This window comes from Salvia hispanica, chromosome 5 (assembly GCF_023119035.1).
Source record: "Salvia hispanica cultivar TCC Black 2014 chromosome 5, UniMelb_Shisp_WGS_1.0, whole genome shotgun sequence".
Lineage (NCBI taxonomy): Eukaryota > Viridiplantae > Streptophyta > Magnoliopsida > Lamiales > Lamiaceae > Salvia > Salvia hispanica.
This window is the reverse complement of record NC_062969.1, coordinates 38,887,967-38,904,680: the sequence shown is the minus strand read 5'-3', so window position 1 is coordinate 38,904,680 and position 16,714 is coordinate 38,887,967. Positions and strand designations below refer to the sequence as shown.

At 35.6% G+C, this 16,714-nt stretch overlaps 5 protein-coding genes across 5 annotated transcripts; 2 read left to right on the top strand and 3 right to left on the bottom strand.

Moving 5' to 3' along the window:
- Nucleotides 1–477: 477 nt before the first annotated feature.
- Nucleotides 478–4,243, bottom strand: LOC125188797 (serine/threonine-protein kinase Nek5-like). The gene is made up of 15 exons (XM_048085851.1): nt 4,104–4,243; nt 3,844–3,953; nt 3,676–3,742; nt 3,336–3,401; nt 3,211–3,257; nt 3,080–3,125; nt 2,888–2,968; nt 2,758–2,800; nt 2,623–2,672; nt 2,453–2,534; nt 2,322–2,371; nt 2,162–2,235; nt 1,902–1,953; nt 1,457–1,831; nt 478–1,376 (listed from the first exon to the last, which is right to left on the bottom strand). Exons 2-15 carry the CDS (start codon nt 3,939–3,941, stop codon nt 636–638), a joined length of 1,872 nt encoding a protein of 623 aa, XP_047941808.1. The 5' UTR covers nt 3,942–3,953; nt 4,104–4,243; the 3' UTR covers nt 478–635.
- A 2,553-nt stretch (nt 4,244–6,796) lies between these two features.
- Nucleotides 6,797–7,300, bottom strand: LOC125190013 (probable calcium-binding protein CML44). The gene has a single exon (XM_048087214.1). The coding sequence runs from the start codon at nt 7,298–7,300 to the stop codon at nt 6,797–6,799; it is 504 nt and encodes a 167-aa protein (XP_047943171.1).
- A 2,133-nt stretch (nt 7,301–9,433) lies between these two features.
- LOC125190012 (probable calcium-binding protein CML44) lies at nt 9,434–9,859 on the bottom strand. The gene has a single exon (XM_048087213.1). The coding sequence runs from the start codon at nt 9,857–9,859 to the stop codon at nt 9,434–9,436; it is 426 nt and encodes a 141-aa protein (XP_047943170.1).
- A 1,389-nt stretch (nt 9,860–11,248) lies between these two features.
- LOC125190011 (probable calcium-binding protein CML44) lies at nt 11,249–11,731 on the top strand. Its single transcript, XM_048087212.1, has one exon. It carries the CDS (start codon nt 11,249–11,251, stop codon nt 11,729–11,731), a length of 483 nt encoding a protein of 160 aa, XP_047943169.1.
- Nucleotides 11,732–13,235: 1,504 nt separating this feature from the next.
- On the top strand, nt 13,236–15,725 carry LOC125186750 (apoptosis-inducing factor homolog B-like). Its single transcript, XM_048083196.1, has 4 exons — nt 13,236–13,460; nt 13,991–14,247; nt 14,520–14,971; nt 15,050–15,725. Exons 1-4 carry the CDS (start codon nt 13,336–13,338, stop codon nt 15,320–15,322), a joined length of 1,107 nt encoding a protein of 368 aa, XP_047939153.1. The 5' UTR covers nt 13,236–13,335; the 3' UTR covers nt 15,323–15,725.
- The last annotated feature ends 989 nt before the right edge of the window (nt 15,726–16,714 follow it).

The following is a 16,714-nucleotide window of genomic DNA, read 5'->3' as shown; positions in this document are numbered from 1 at the left end:
TTGCAATGTATATACACAAAATTTAATCTTAAATCAAATTAAATTACGTATTTTACGGATTTAAAGATTGATATTTCTTATATTTAAAATTAATTATAGTAATCTCTTCTAAAAATTTGTTTTCTTTAGAGCCATGTATAAGCCCCTACTGTTATATTCTTTCCGTCCTATTAAAAATGAAACGGATTTTTTTCTGAGTTGTACCATTATAAATAAAACATTTCCTAAATTGAAAATAACATTATTTCTATTTTTTTCTCTCTCATACTTTATTCTCTCTCCATTAATTCACAAAACAACGCAACATAAAATCATGTGCCGAATGTTTCATATTTAATGGAACGAAAGAAGTAGTATTTATTGTTATTATTAGAGGACCAAATACCCGATCCCTAATCGATGTTGGGGATCGGGTATCATGGCCCTTTTTATTGTTAGCAACAGCCAACAGATATTCAAAAATTTCGAGATCGGATATCCACAGCTGCGCGATCGACAACCCTAAATTTCATATACAAATCCTCTACTTCAAACAGTCTTCAATCGACAATACAAGTGAAAACATTGCTACTAAATTAAAACAAAGGCACCATTAAAAAAAGATGGAATAATTAAATGAAATAGATAAATAAAAATCATGCAAGCCTCCCACTGTCTTCAATCATCAACCCTTTAAGGCTCTTAGCCAGCCACATTGCTGTATCTCTTGGAGACACCTTTTCCTTCCCAAATGGCTTCAAAACCACTGCCAATTCCTCCAACTTGCTCTGCTCAAGCAAGTCCGCACACAGCTCCAGCAGCCCTTCGAGCGCGTCCGCCCGTTCGCTGAACGATTTCGCATCCGAGGAGACGGTCTCCTTCGCACCTGCCTCCTCTGGTGCGTTTGCCTGGGCCGAGACGGAAGAATCTGATGCAGCGTGGCAGATTGTGACGGATGAGGAGGCGTCTGTCACCGGCGAGACGAGGACTTCCTCGTCGCTCGCGAGGTTAGGAGACGGGATCTCCATTCGCAAAGCACACTGAGTTTCCTCACCACAAGCACTACCCTCCGAATTCTCGTGAGGCGTGGAGCTGCTAGGGGTCCGTACGTTGTTGCCAAGCTCAATTCCCCGGGCTGAAGATGCTGCGTTTCGACTGTTCCTACAATGCTGCAAGATTTCGTCCCGGAAATGCGATGATTTGGCGTGTTGATCACATTCCGCGGCTATATCTGTGTCGCGTCCCGGCTGTCTCATCCGAGCATGAAACGAAGAAGTTCTGTCGAGGGCTCGTTTACAAGAGGGCTCTGCATCAGAAACGAGCTTCGCAGGAGCAGAGGAAGGGGTTGTTACTTCATTTCTGGCTTTGATCTTTTGTGGAGTTTCCGTTGCAGACGACTGCAAAAAGGTTAATACATCAGAATCTAGATCGAAACGGACGACGGTTAGTTTGAGAAAACCAGTCAACTCTCCATCACCTGACGCTTCGAAGAAGTAATTTCTCTGCCTTTGCCTTCTTTTAGAGCCTTAATGATGTTCTTGATGACCCTCGGCTGCTTTGGCACGTCGCCCCTCTCAGCTTCCTTAGTGTTTGCAGGCGACGTATCGCTTCCTTGTAGGCAACCTCTCGACTGAAGCTGCCCGCAGACGCGAGTTTCAGCAATCTCTTCTTGAATCTCGCTCGCCATTAGGCTCTCTCTGTCGCTGCGTGAACTGCTGCTTTCGCTTTCGCTTTCAGCCATATCCTCGCGATGTTCATTAGCCGAAAAAATATGTTTTGTAGGAGCAGTGTAAGATTGGCGGTACTCAGCAACGTAAGGTTGCAGAAACGGGTGCTTCAACAGCTCAGACGCCTGATAGAGATTTGAAACCGGATTACATAAAGCCTTTGTAGAGTAACGAATGACATCTCGAGATACTTACACTGGCCCGTTGCTCGGGATTTTTACGCAACATGCTCTTGATGAGCATTTTCCTGCAATTAGAACATGCCGTGAATCAGTCAGCACGCGCAAAATGAACAGAGGTACGAGTATTTGCAAAAGAGAAATTCGTTATCAGATTAGTCCGAGTCTAGTGGGGTCGAAGCAGAAAGAAAAGGTCGGTAACTTCTCTCTATCCACCCCTTCTCGTCTCGTCTCAAAGCAAAACGACAAGATCAACGAGAAGAAATAGTTACTTACAGGGCCGGGGAGTAACAAAGAGGCAACGGGCCAATGGCTGATCGGTTAATCTTGCTTATTAAGCCAGCCATATCCTGAAAGCACGCACAAAGCAAGAATGTCAAGACATGAGATAAGTGAGACGAATCCGAATATATAACATACAGTTTAGCAATCATACAGAAGCCTTGAATGCACGACGATGTGCAGCCATTTCGTACATACAGCAACCTGTTTAACACAGGAAAGACAGACATTCAAGTTGGGCTCGTTCTACATCGGTAGAGAAGATTAAAATAGGTAATTACATACCAAGGGACCATATATCAGATTTCAAACCATAAGGAATATCAGCAAGTAGTTCAGGGCACATGTAATTCGGAGTTCCGACAACCTGTGCAAAAAACAAAGATGAAGGGTTGCATTCTTGAAACCTTTCGCCACAAATGTCGATGCAACGAATGAGATGGAAGAATGCTTACAGAAGAAGTCAAATCATCGGCTTTCAAAGTTTTAGCAAGCCCAAAATCCCCTGCTCGAACAAAATATGATAAAGGATAACATCAACGAGGCTTTACTCGAGCTAGAAATTACAACAGCAACGAAATGAAGCTTACCTAGACGAATATCTTGATCTTTGGTGAGAAAGATGTTGGAGCACTACCAAGATAAATAAACCATATAAATCATTCAGGCAGACAAAAAGAAACCTCGAAATACGACTAGGCTTAACACCGAAACGCTTACTTTGAGGTCCCGGTGGAGAACAAAACCAGAATGAAGATACTCGACTGCCAACAACAGCTGAGTGAACCACTTCAACAGTTTCTGCATCTCATCATTATAATCGATTCTTAGCCGGCTATGAAAAAACAGGATGAAAATAAAACAAAACAAAGTATATCTGAGAAACATCACAAAAAAGGGAAAGACACAAACCTCCTCAGGAAAGTATTGGCCATTGGCTTTCTTCATAAGCTCAGCCCTATTCAGTTATCATCACCAAACATCTGAATCAAATTCGACGAAACCATCCAAGCACAACAAACACGACATACGCAAATACTTACATGTCACCACCTTCACAATATCCAGTAACTATGCAAACAAAGCAACCCTGCATACAAGAAGCTAACTAAATGCCCAAAACATAGCACACTAATCACAAAATGTTACTATCTTTTGCTGACATTACCTTCTCCACCCAAGCTTCCTTGAACTCGACGATGAACGGATGCTGCAGCCGAGCAATTAGGGCCATCTACACACCCAAACACCACCACAATAAGCTCACCATTCACACACAAAATTCACCCTCCAACGTATCAAACAAGATGAAATTTTGAAATGGCCATCTACACATCCAAACACCACAAAATGCAAGCACACTAAAACACCATTTTACATAACAAAATTCAACCTCCAACATATCAAAAAGATGAAATTTTGAAATGACCCTTTTGCCAAGAACAGTAAGAACAACAAAAGCAACCCTACACCTCAAAAATATAGAGGAAAAAATCAATAGAAACAACCTCTTGATGAGCTGATCTCCTGCAACGTTCTGTTTGTCTAGCTAATCGAATCTTCTTCAGCACATACCTATTAAATTACCAAAAAAATAAAATAAAATCCATATTTCTTCGAAAATCAAGAAAATTAAGTGATGGGTCTTAAAAAAATGACATCTTTCTCGATCTTACTTTTTCCTTTCCAGCTTGTGATTAACCAAAATGGCTGCACCAAAAGCTCCACGCCCAATCTGCTCCATGATCTCATAATGATCCATTTTTGACTCCATCCTCTCAGCAATCTGTCCACATAAAAAAAGGGGGGAAATTGAAAACTCTTGAGAGTGAAGAAATTTGTGATATTTATTACTGCGAAAGCGAATGAACTGAAGTGGTGCAGGCAGTGGCAATGTGCATGAGCGCAATAAATGAAGATTGTGAAATTAATTAACCTAATCTTTGGATTTTCTGCAGATTAGATTGAAATAATTTGTTGAGTAGAAGAGATTCAACAGACTAAATCATCGGAAATGAAGGTAGCATTGAAATGCAGTTAAATCTGGGCACTTATTTTTTTATGGGTTTAATTATAAAGCTGGGAAAAGTTAGAGATGAGAGAATATATGCTTCTGTCTGAGTTTAAATTATGTTTAATCTATACTTTATTAGGTTTGTCACATACTCCACATTATTATTTTATACTGATAAGATTTAGCTTTGTTTGGTTTTGTAGTAGTAGTACTATATAAATGGTAAATAATTAAGAAAAGATTAGCTTTTTTATTAGATATTACTAGTACATAATTATTTTCAAATCTATTTTAATTTGTTTTGTTATAGTATGTCTTTATATAATATATAATAATATAATCTCTTTTTTATTGGGGACTGACCGAAATGGAAAAGAGTGACTCTTAATGGGGGACGGAGGGAGTAATTAATAATAATAAATATTTATATAAATATAATCCAATTCAATTTAAATTTTAGGAGCATTAATATGTACATAGTACAGTTTATAAATGATACTCAATTTACCACAATTATTACATTATGTCATAATTAATCGTCTATGTGCAAGCAAATTATAAATGATACTCAATTTACCACAATTATTACAATATGTCATAATTATATCATCCAACAATATTTTATGGGTTTGGCAAATAATTTATGTATTCAGTGAGATTTTGTTTTGGTGTGTATGCAAATAATTTATGTAATCCAATGATATTTTGTTTTGAAATATCTCTAATTGTTAAATAATTATTGAAATGCAGTGAGATTTGGTTTTGGTGTATCATGGATTTTTGTGTTATACATTCATTCAATGGAATTCTCTTGTTATTTTTTTTAAATAATTAAACAATATTGTGTGTATGCATAATTGCATATCATCATCATCATTACTTGATAGAATCATAATGTATTCACCTATACGCCATTAATAATTGTAAATGTTTCGTGTGTTGCTCGACAATATTTATTACGAAATTGAACATTCAATTTACTATTTTTCGCACTATTTGTACACACTAGTTTGAGGTTAAGTGCTATTCATATATACAAGGATGTCGCATGTTAAATGCGACGACAAAAAATAGTGAATTTAATACACAAAATAAATTGAAAGTGAATTATGTATATAATAAATTTTCGTGTAGTTTGAACTTTGATAAATTATTTCGTTATAAAATTATTTAATTTAGTACACAAGTTGCTTCGCTGCATTCAATATGACATTCAATACGACGTCGGTTTAGTTGGTGTCTGATAGTGGCACATAAGTAAGTCATCAAGTCGTACTAATAACAAAATCTATAAATTAATAATTAAAAAATCTCAACCAATTTTAAAACTAATATGCAAAATTGAAATTTAGAAAAAATTACAAATTTAGAGACAAATACCACTTTGATTAATGCATGAACTTTAACAATAGGTTTGAACGTTGCTTGAAATGTAAGTAAAACAATTACTCCATAATTGTAAATGAGCATTATAGATTTAGTGGGTCGGCCAACCAGACTAAAAGGTCTATATTCACATATAATAATGAAAATGGGTGAAGTACGCCAATTGGCGCACTTTAGCGTGAAGCGTGTGATTTTGCAAGCCGGATTGGCCATCAATGTTGGGCCGGCTATCATGTCTCTTCCCTTTTCGTTGGCATTGTCTATCATGCGCACATGGTGCTTCCCGGAAAAACAGTACTGCCGGATTGCAAATTGTGCGTGTCAGATCATTATTGTGACGCCATGTTGCGATGAGCTCAAATATATCTTCAGTGTGTTATGGGTAAGAATCATCTCAACATCAGAATGAATATTTGACACTGTTCATAAAGACATGAACACGATTTTATAAATATTGACACGACCTGATAACGCGACGAATATCCAATTGTTGGCCAATTTTTTTTAGTTAATTGTGGACTTCTTTTTACTATTTCCAAATACAAAAATTTCACGTAAAACCGAACCAATATTAATTCACTAATCTATATTCTATGATAGGGGATTACAATAATATGACAAGAATTATTGAGAAATTGAATAAAATGGGCCGAGCTTTTGTGAATAAGATTACTATCAATTGAAAGTTATACTTATGGGCTAAGTCCGTATATTTTGTTGGGCCCATCTAGTAGAGGTGAAAATTAGTGAAATTGCGAACTAATACGATTCGCCATATTTCATTTATCTTTTACTCTTCTAATTATTCAATTTCAATTAATAACACTCCAATAATTTTTATTCTCTTACTTTATCAATTTACATGAAATTTTATGTCTCACTTTCAACACTATTGCTAGTGGATGGAGCCCTCAAAGAAAATTACTTTCCCCGTCCCCCAAAAATATGGACATATAAAACGGCACGAGAAATAATGTATAATTTAGAAAATAAGAAAAAAGAAAAAAAAATAATCATAATATTGTTAGTGGAGAATGAATTGGTAATAAATCTGAACAAGTGATAAATACCTTAAGATAATGTTCAACTAATAAATAAGATAGTTGAGAGATATAATATGAGATAAACTAAAATAAAGTTCTAAGATCAAAAAGACCGAACATCACACAAGTTTTTTTAGGACAACATGCAGAAATAATATTGAAACATGATCACAAATAACTAATCAATTAAACACATTTTGATGACGTCATCATATCCTTAAACTCGTCGAAATCAATAACTCCATCACAATTCTTGTCGTAAACCCTTATCATATTCCTACACTCTTCCAAACTCTTCATCTTCAACAGACTCATCCTCGTCTTCGCCATCTGCAGATCCTCGCAAGATATGAAGCCATCCCCGTCGACGTCGAAAACCTTGAAGGCCTTCCGCAGATCCTCGCGGCTGTCGCTGCCCTTGGCGATCGCTCCGTAGAAGAACATGAAATCCACGTAGTCGAGATCGTTTCCGCCTACGAGCTTGTCGAGGTCTTTCGACGTCGTCTGGATCCCGATTCCGTGGAGAAGGGTTTGCAGCTGGGAGACGGTGATTCGGCCACGGTTGCTCTTGTCCAAGCTCTTGAAGAGGGTGAGGAGATCGTCGCTGCTTACTGGTGACGTGGCCTTGTTCTTGCCTTTGCCTATGTTCTTGAAGAGGGTGTGGAGATCGTCTGTGCTTATTGATGACATGATTTGAATTAATGGATTGGAGATTGTGATTTCCTTTTTTAAGGGTTTTGGTGTGTTGAGTTGTTGTTTATTATGTAGACATTGGATTGCAATGGAGCATAATAGATTACAGTGTACAATATTCTGAATTATGGTAATTTCATCGATCATATTCTAAATTTTATACCCCCGGTCTCCTAAATATTGTACACACTGATTCAACACGGATTATAAGAAATAGTATAATGAAAAATTAGTTGAAAAAGTTAATGAATCGTGTGTATAACTCTTAGGTGAGTGAAAATGTGGAACATGGTGTCTGTTACTAGAAATCTCATGTTAGAAATTTTATATTTAATTTTATGGAACAGACGAAACTGACAAAATGTGAGAAACTTACAACTTTCAAGAATAGAGGGAGTACTAATATTTATCAATTATCAATTATGCTCCAACCTTTAGTAACTATAACAACTTTATTAATGTTAGATTTATATAATATGATTTTGCGAATTCTTTATATAGATTTACAGATAGGATTAAAATGATATGTAATAATCTTCAGAATTCTTTCATAATCTTCAACAGCGTGGTTGTAATAATCTTCAAACTGTGTCGTTAATTACCATTCCTTTGATACCATTTTCGAATTCTTAATATTTTCAGATAGGGAAAATGATCTATCATGATCTCAACTGGTTTGTAATCAATTATAACCCTTTCGTCTACGAAAAATACGAAAAATAGTGTGGGTTGAAGATGAGGTGATTTTTAATTAATGATCTATCATGATCTCAACTGATTTTCAATCAGTTATAACTCTTTCTTACATTATTTTCTCTCTTAATTTAATTTACTAGTCTTCATTTTAATTATTTATTACTATTATTTTTTAAAACTAGTACAAAAAAACATCTCTATTAACATGAAACAAAGGGAGCAACTTGTAACCCCTATCTTAGAATATAGATTTAGTTGCAAGTGAATTAACATTGGTTTGATTTGTACATTAAATTTTGTATTTGTAAATACATAAAAAATGTCCACAAATAACTCAAAATGAAAGTGGCCTACAATTGGATATTCATCGTATGATCATATTGTGTCATTTCCGGTTTGCCACGTGGCAGTGCCTTTCATAAATGTGTACATAAAATCCGTGACATTCCAAAATGTTCAGTTTTATAGAACAAAGGAAGTAATATAAAATATTAAGAAGGGATGAATACCTTAAAATGATGTTCAATTCGTCATGCAAAATAATAGTGATAGATGAAATTTGTCTAAGATAAAATTAATCATATGAGTGAAGATGAGATACATTGCTGAAACAGACCAAGAGACATTAAAACAAGATACATTCCTAAATTAGAAGTCGAAGCACATGGAGGCCGTTTGGACAAAAAGCTCCTAAAAGAGAAACTCAAAATGGATTAAAATTAAAACGAAATTAAAACAAGATGAAAATCACAAATCACAACACAAAATCAGAATTAATTGCTAGTAAAATCCATATCAAAAGGACTGAAAATCAGAATGTATTGAAACATGATAACAAATAAATCTTGGATTCCAATTTTGCCCTTCAAATAAGAAATCAGTCAAACACCACTAGATGACATCATATCCTTAAACTCGTCGAAATCAATAACTCCACCAGAATTCTTGTCATACACATGGATCATGTCCCTAACATCTTATAAAAATGTCTATTTTTATAGAATATAAAAATATTAACAAGTGATAAATGCCCTAAGATGACCTTCAATTCGTTATGCCAAATAATAGTGATAAATGAAATTTTGTCTAAGATTAAATTAGTCATATATGAGTGAAGGTGAGATACACTGCAAAGACAAATCAAAATACATTATCATGAATCGAGCTTTTAAAAAAATAACAACCTTTAGTCACAAATAAGCATGCTTAAAAAGCTCCAAAAAGAGAAACTCAAAATGGATTAAATTAAAACGAAATAAAGGCAATACGAAAATTACAAATCACGACATGAACAAGAGCTACTCCTAACTTGATCCAGAATTGCTAGTAAAATCACACAAATTTATTATAGTACTTATAATAATGTATTGAAACATGACTACAAATAAATCTTGGATTCCAATTTTGCCCTTCAAATAAGTAATCAATCAAAATTCAAACACCACCAGATGACATCATATCCTTAAACTCGTCGAAATCAATAACTCCATCAGAATTCTTGTCGTACACATGGATCATGTCCCTAACATCTTCCCGGCTCTTCTTCTCCATGAAACCCATCTTCGTCAGAGCCATCTTCAGCTCCTCACAGGATATGAAGCCATCGTCGTCGACGTCGAAAACCTTGAAGGCCTGCCACAGGTCCTCGTCGTTTTCGTTGGCGATGGCTTCGTACAAGGACAAGAAATCCGCGTAGTCGAGATCGGTTCTGGGCACGAGCGTCTGGAGATCTTCCAGCGTCGTCTCGATTCCGATTCGGTGGAGAAGGGCGTGCAGCTCGGAGATGCTGATTCGGCCACTGTTGTCCTTGTCCAAGCTCTTGAAGAGCTTCTGGAGATCGTTTGTGCTTATTGATGACATGATTTTCAATTTTAATCGAGTGTGATTTTTGATAGTAGTAGTATTCTCTTGTTGAAATTTATAGATATTGGATTGGATTGTAGCATAATAAATTACAGTGTAATATATTCTGAATTTTAGAAATTTTATAAATCGTATTCTTAAATTTAGTCTCTCCGTCTCTCAAATATTGTAATTTCGATGTAATATGTTTTGAATTTTATAATTTTATCAATCTGATTCTTATACTTACTCCCTCCATTTTAGATATATAATTAAAAGTCAGTGAAATATGATTCTTACTTTTATATATTGATGTATTTATTAAAGAAAATCAATCAGCTTTTTTTTATTGCGCAAAGATGGCTAGAATCACATAAGCCATCTTTACAATAAATATTGACTCATTAATTTGGAAATTAAAAGAGTGGAATACTAAAGCAAACAAAAATTTGATACTACATCTCATACGGGAGTGTTATATTGCTAACTCATAACTTAATTGCTAACTATAATTAAATAATAGCCATTAGATATTCAAATTAAGGGATTAGATCATCAACCCTGAAATGGCAATACGATCAACGAAAAACGTCAATAAGGCCATAGGATTAATTCCAAAAAATATCAATAGGGGTATTAATGTCAATGAACTACAAAATTAGTTATAACTAACTTTTAAAAGAAATCCCAAAACTTTAAATTCATATAACATATATCAAATTAAAGATAATTTCATAAGGATTACAACGATATCCTACATGCATATGTTCCGACGTCAAAATTTGAAAAAAATACGAAATTTTTTATTTTTTTTCGTACAACAGAAATGTCAACATACTATATAAAATATGTCAATATAATATATGTAGAATGTCAATATAAGCCATGGGTTAACATTCTTAAAGCATTGTGTTGACATTCTCAAAGCATTGTGTTGATATTTTCGAAACACTATATTGACATTTTCATCCAAAACCCTAATTTTGAGTTTTTTTTTATCTTTTTTTATTTTATTAATAAAAATGAAAATTACACGCGGCAAATTGTAGACCACACGTTTTCTAAAATCCTATGACCTTAAATTAGTTGTAGTTAGCAATTAAATAATGAGTTAGCAATTGATCACTCCCCACATCTCATATTACTAAATTCAATGGTATAAATATTTAGTAGAGATTTAAAATCACATCTAATGTTTTCATTGACTAACCTTCAAACGTCCAAAAATGAATATGACTCGACTACCTTGAGACAAACAGAGTATAATTAAGAAAAAAATTGATAAAATTAATAAAAATCAGAATCTAATCACCATAATTTATTATGCTCTAATCCAATATTTCATCAAAAAAATATGAAAACCCTAAAAAAAGAAATCAATCACATTATTCTCCAATAAATAAAATCATGTCACCAATAAGCACAGACGATCTCCACATCCTCTTCAACAACTTGGGCAAGAACAAACTCACCTCATCGCCAATAAGCAGCGACGATCTCCTCATTCTCTTCAAGCACTTGGACAAGAGCAGCACTGGCCGAATCACCACCTCCCACCTGCAGAATCTTCTCCGGGGAATCGGAATCCAGGCGACGTCGAAAGAGCTCAAGAAGCTCGTGGACGGAAGCGATCTCGACTACGTGGATTTCTTGTTCTTCTACGAAGCCATCGCCAAAGACAACGGCGAGGATCTGCGGAAGGCCTTCGAGGTTTTCGACGTTGATGGAGACGGGTTCATATCTTGTGAGGAGCTGGAGATGGCGCTGACGAAGATGGGGTTCGTGGAGAAGGAGAATTTGGGGGATTGTAGGGATATGATCCGTGTGTATGACAAGAATTTTGATGGATTTCTTGATTTCGACGAGTTTAAGGATATGATGTCATCATGAGATCAAGTGTACATTTGTCCTAAAAGTTAAACTTGTGTGTTTTTTAGTCATTTTAACTTGGATCTTAGTTTGTTAAGCAATTCTGAATCGACTGATTCTGCTCGATCGGGCTTGCGGACTAAAAGTCTCTTAACGGGTGGCGGGGTTTGAACCCGTGACCTCAAGGTCACCACAGCTCTGCGCTGCCAACTGTACTACAACCGGCCGTTAGTATCTTCTTGCTTCTTCTTTTTTTGTTTCTTATCCATTTTTAGTCTGTTTTTAGGAGAATTTCCCCCCAAGCGGCCTCCATGTGGTTCGATATCCAATCACTGCTTCTCACTTTGTTATCTTGTAATTTAGGTGTATTTTGAAGGAGTCGTTTGGTTATCATGTTTACTTGTGTCTTAAGACCAGCATTTCTAATTTAAAAGGTCAGTTTGGGATAATGTATTTTCACCCCTCTTTACAATGTAGTATCTCATGTTAACCCATGTGACTAATTCAAATCTAGAACTAATTTTGATTTATCTCATATTCTACTTCAATATGAACTTGTTTAAAGAATCGAACATTATCTTAGTATGGATATGAAATACACTTAATTGCACAAAATACAGAAACATACAGTTTATGTCATATAAAAATCGCATCTAATAATTTCTTTCATAGATTTAATGCTACAAATATTTCATAGAGATTTAAAGCACATGTAATATTTTCATTTCAGTGATTGACTACGATATGCGATGTGGTTATCAAATTTGATTAATCTTAATCAACAAGACTAATTACATCAAGAGCAATTAACAAATTAATTGATCATAATTCGCTATATTTGGTGCATTTGGCTATAAAATTATCACCACCAAGGATAATTATATAGAGATTTAATGGACAAAGTCTCGTGACTGTCGCGAGATTTGACATAATTCGCGCAATTTGACGTATAATAAATACTATAGCTAAAATACTTCCTCTCCACTAGATGAAATTACCACGACATTAGAAAAGTTAGAATTCACATTCTCAAAAATCAATTAATTTAAAAACTTGAAAAGGTCAAATAGGATTTTTTTTTTCACACGTACTCGAAGACCTGAAAAATGGTTGTCATTTGTCAAAAGAAAATTCAATTTGAATGGGTCCTCCAAAGCATATGCAGGCAAGTTTCCCTACCTTGTTTCTATGTCTTGAATTTTCTAGGTAGATAATCAAATGAAGAGGTTGCATGAAGCTTTAACAAAATATCTATTTGATTTTATCAAATATAAACTTCAAACTATATTTTTTCAAATATTAGATTGTTGTATAGTGTTTGTAATGTTGTTGTGTAACGTTTATAATATTGTTACATAAATAGTATCACGGTTGTCATTTTAACACAGACCAACTCAACCCTCCTAAATTTACTTAATCAAAGATTACTTAATCGTGTTATCATAGAAGTCAAAGTCGCGAAAGCGACAGTTGAAGCTTCTCACATAGACCAAGTAAACTAGCAATTAAATTCCTTCCCCCTTCCCATCTTCTCAACGATTTATCAATGAAACTTGACACAACTTGAGCTCGATCATCCCAGCTGTCTCGGCGGAGGAGGAGTTGACAGCAATCAAATTGGGGAAATGGAGGAGAGGCAACCGGAGCTCGGCGGTGTATGGAAGAGGGTCGTGGTTGTCGGCGGCGGCGTTGCTGGTTCGCTCATCGCCAAAACTCTTCAATTCAGCGCCGATGTAACCCTCATCGATCCGTAAGCCTATTCTTCTACGCATTTCGTCGATCATTTCAACTGCAATATTGTCAATTGTCAATTACTATATCATTTCCTCACAAATCTGGAACTCTTTATACATTGCTAATTAGTTGAGGTTTAAGATGCAATTTATGTAGAATTTAGTTGTGATTAGGCGAATCTCAACACTGAAAGAAGGCGAAGGAGAAAATATAGTCGGTTAGTCGAGGAAATCCGTTGGTAATCATGATTTATTCGCTTTATTTTCACCTTCATATTCAGTAACAGAGCAAACCAGTTGAATAGTGAGAATTTCTCCCTAAATTTTGAGTTTGATCCATTAATCACTAATAAAATTTGAAGTCCTCTGTGTCTATAGTCGTAATTGTTGAGATATTCACGTATGAGTTGCACCATATCGAAAATAGGAAGTAAAACGTACGAGTTGTCACTAGGATTTGGTTAGTTTCCCTTCACGTATATAGTTGAATCTGCAGTGTTACTGGCAGAAGTTGTTTATGCATATTCATATCAGTAACTGAAAACAGGAAGGAGTACTTTGAGATTCCGTATGCGAGCTTGAGGTCGAAGGTGGAGCCGGCGTTTGCAGAGAGATCCGTGATTTATCACAAAGATTATCTCACCAACGGGCGTCTCGTAGTTGGCAAGGCGATAAGCATCTCCAACTCTCAAGTATTGACCTCAGAAGGCCATCAGATTACCTATGACTACCTTGTCGTTGCCACTGGCCACACCGGGTCCTTCCCTCGCACCAGACGCGAGAGGCTCACAGAATTTCGAACAGGTACTGTTTCATAGCTGCAAAAGCCTGTGTAGTCATGTGAGTTAATGTTCTGTTTTCGTGTTGAGACTTGAGATATGATTCATCATAGCTATAGTTGTATAAACGAATCACAATCGTATGTTTTTTTTTCGAGTTGAGACACGATGATAATTCATCATAGGATGAAATAATGCTATTTGGTCAAGAACTAATCTTAGATCTTCACATTCTTGTAAATTGGAAGTTTGTCATAGAGATTTATGTCTAAAATTGTGACAGATTCGTGTATGCAGAGCACGAAGAGATAAGATCGGCCGACTCCATACTGATTGTGGGAGGAGGCCCTGTTGGAGTGGAGCTAGCTGCAGAGATAGCTTTTGATTTCCCGCAGAAGAAGGTCACTCTTGTCCATGAAGGGTCCCGGCTAATGGAGTTCATCGGGGCAAAAGCCGCCGACAAGGCCTTGCAATGGCTGAAGTCGAGAAGAGTAGAAGTTTTGCTGCGTCAATCAATTGATCTCGAAAACCTCTCAGAAGAAAGCAAGACATTCGAGACCTCATCGGGGGAAAGAATTATAGCAGACCGCCTCTTTGTGTGCACGGGGAATCCACCCGCCTCGGATTGGCTGAGGGAGACGTTCTTGAAGGACAGCATCGACCGGTTTGGGAATGTCAAGGTTGATGAGAATCTGAGAGTGAAAGGGTACAAGAATGTCTTTGCAGTTGGAGATATTACGGATGTTAAGGTAAATAGGAGGATTCGTTCATTAGATTTATACAGTGGTTTCAGTTCTCGTTTTATAATTTATTGAGTTATGTTTTAGGAAATCAAGCAAGGGTACTTTGCACAACAACAAGCTATGGTTGCTGCAAAGAACTTGAAAGTGTTGATGGAAGGAGGGCAGGAGAGGAAGATGGCGATCTACAAGGCGAAACCGGGCAAGATCATAGTCTCGTTGGGGAGGCAGGACGCAGTGGCGCAGTTTCAGTACTCAACGTGGATCGGACTGGTGCCCGGTATGATCAAATCAAAGGACTTGTTTGTTGGGAAAACGAGGAAGAAGTTAGGTCTTGATCCTAGGATTGTGGATCATTGAGTTGAGTTTTTGAACCTTTGGTGAGTGCTTCCGTGCTTTTCGAATTTTTCGCTTATCGTTCGTATTTTTTGGCCCTACTACGTTGGCCCAGTTGGTGGGGCGACGATCTCATGACCGTCGTTCAGAGATGTGACGAGTTTGAATCCCACCAACAGAAAGGTTATTAAAAAAAAATGTTTATCTATTCATATTTGCATTTATTTGTTTGTATATCATGTGAAATATCGTACATATATAGATTGAGAGTTTATTCAACTCTAGTGATTTGCTTTGTTTTGGGAGTTGAAAATCGAAATTGAATGTTCCTGCCTCTGGTTTTAGCATCAGAACTTGGATTTTTCTAAGGCAAACTTATGTGTATTTACTTGGATTTTTCTAAGGCAAACTTATGTGTATTTATTTATTTACTCGTATATTTATTTAAGACATTGTACTTACACATCAATTTATTAATAGAATAACTGTATTAAAAATATTTGAAGATTAAAATGACAAATAAAGTGAGTTAAACGAGTCATACACTAAATAAGGCATACCAATTAGCAAAATTTGGTGTAATTCAATCGCAATAATACTACTCCTACTATGGTAAGAAAAATAATGGATAATAGTATTTTACTATAATGATTGAAAATCACCTGGGTTGACCACTATCACAGTAATGCCAGAGGATTTCAGTTTGCGATATATCCTTTCAAATCAGCATTAATTCACTTTGATTCCAATCCTAAACCCTATAATGACGTCATAATAAAATTTTATATTTTAATTTCTCTAGAATCTATTAAATGTTTTTCCAACCCGCATGGTTAGCAAAAAATCCATAAATTTACATTCAAAAGCAATTTTACTACATTAAAAAACAATTTATTCTATATTTACTCAAAAGGAGGGCAACAAAGTTAGATCCACCTTATCACATTTTTCAAACGTACTTCTAAATAAATAAATGAGAAAATATCACTTGATTTTTAAAATAAGCGCAATCTTAATCTTGAGCATCTAGAGAAGTAGCAATTTCATAGCAATCGAAAATCCAGATCTTATACAGATTAATCATTTCTAATAATTACTATTTGACATCAGCATCACCACTGTCAATATCATAAAAATAAATGCGTCCATATATCCCAATAAATAATTATTTTTTAAAAGAAAAATAAATTAAAACAGCTGCTTGATTAGACTGTATGAAAAATACCCAGATATCTGCAGTAGGTCTATCAAAATTCAGATTTCACCTGAAAAAAAATTAAATATTAAATAAAGAGAATTTAAAAGAAAATGTCCTAAAAAGAGATTTGCAGAGGAAAGTACGTACTAAAATTGGGAATATTCTCTCTTTAACGGAAACAAGGCCTTATGTCAACTTCATGCACCTTTTATTAGTAC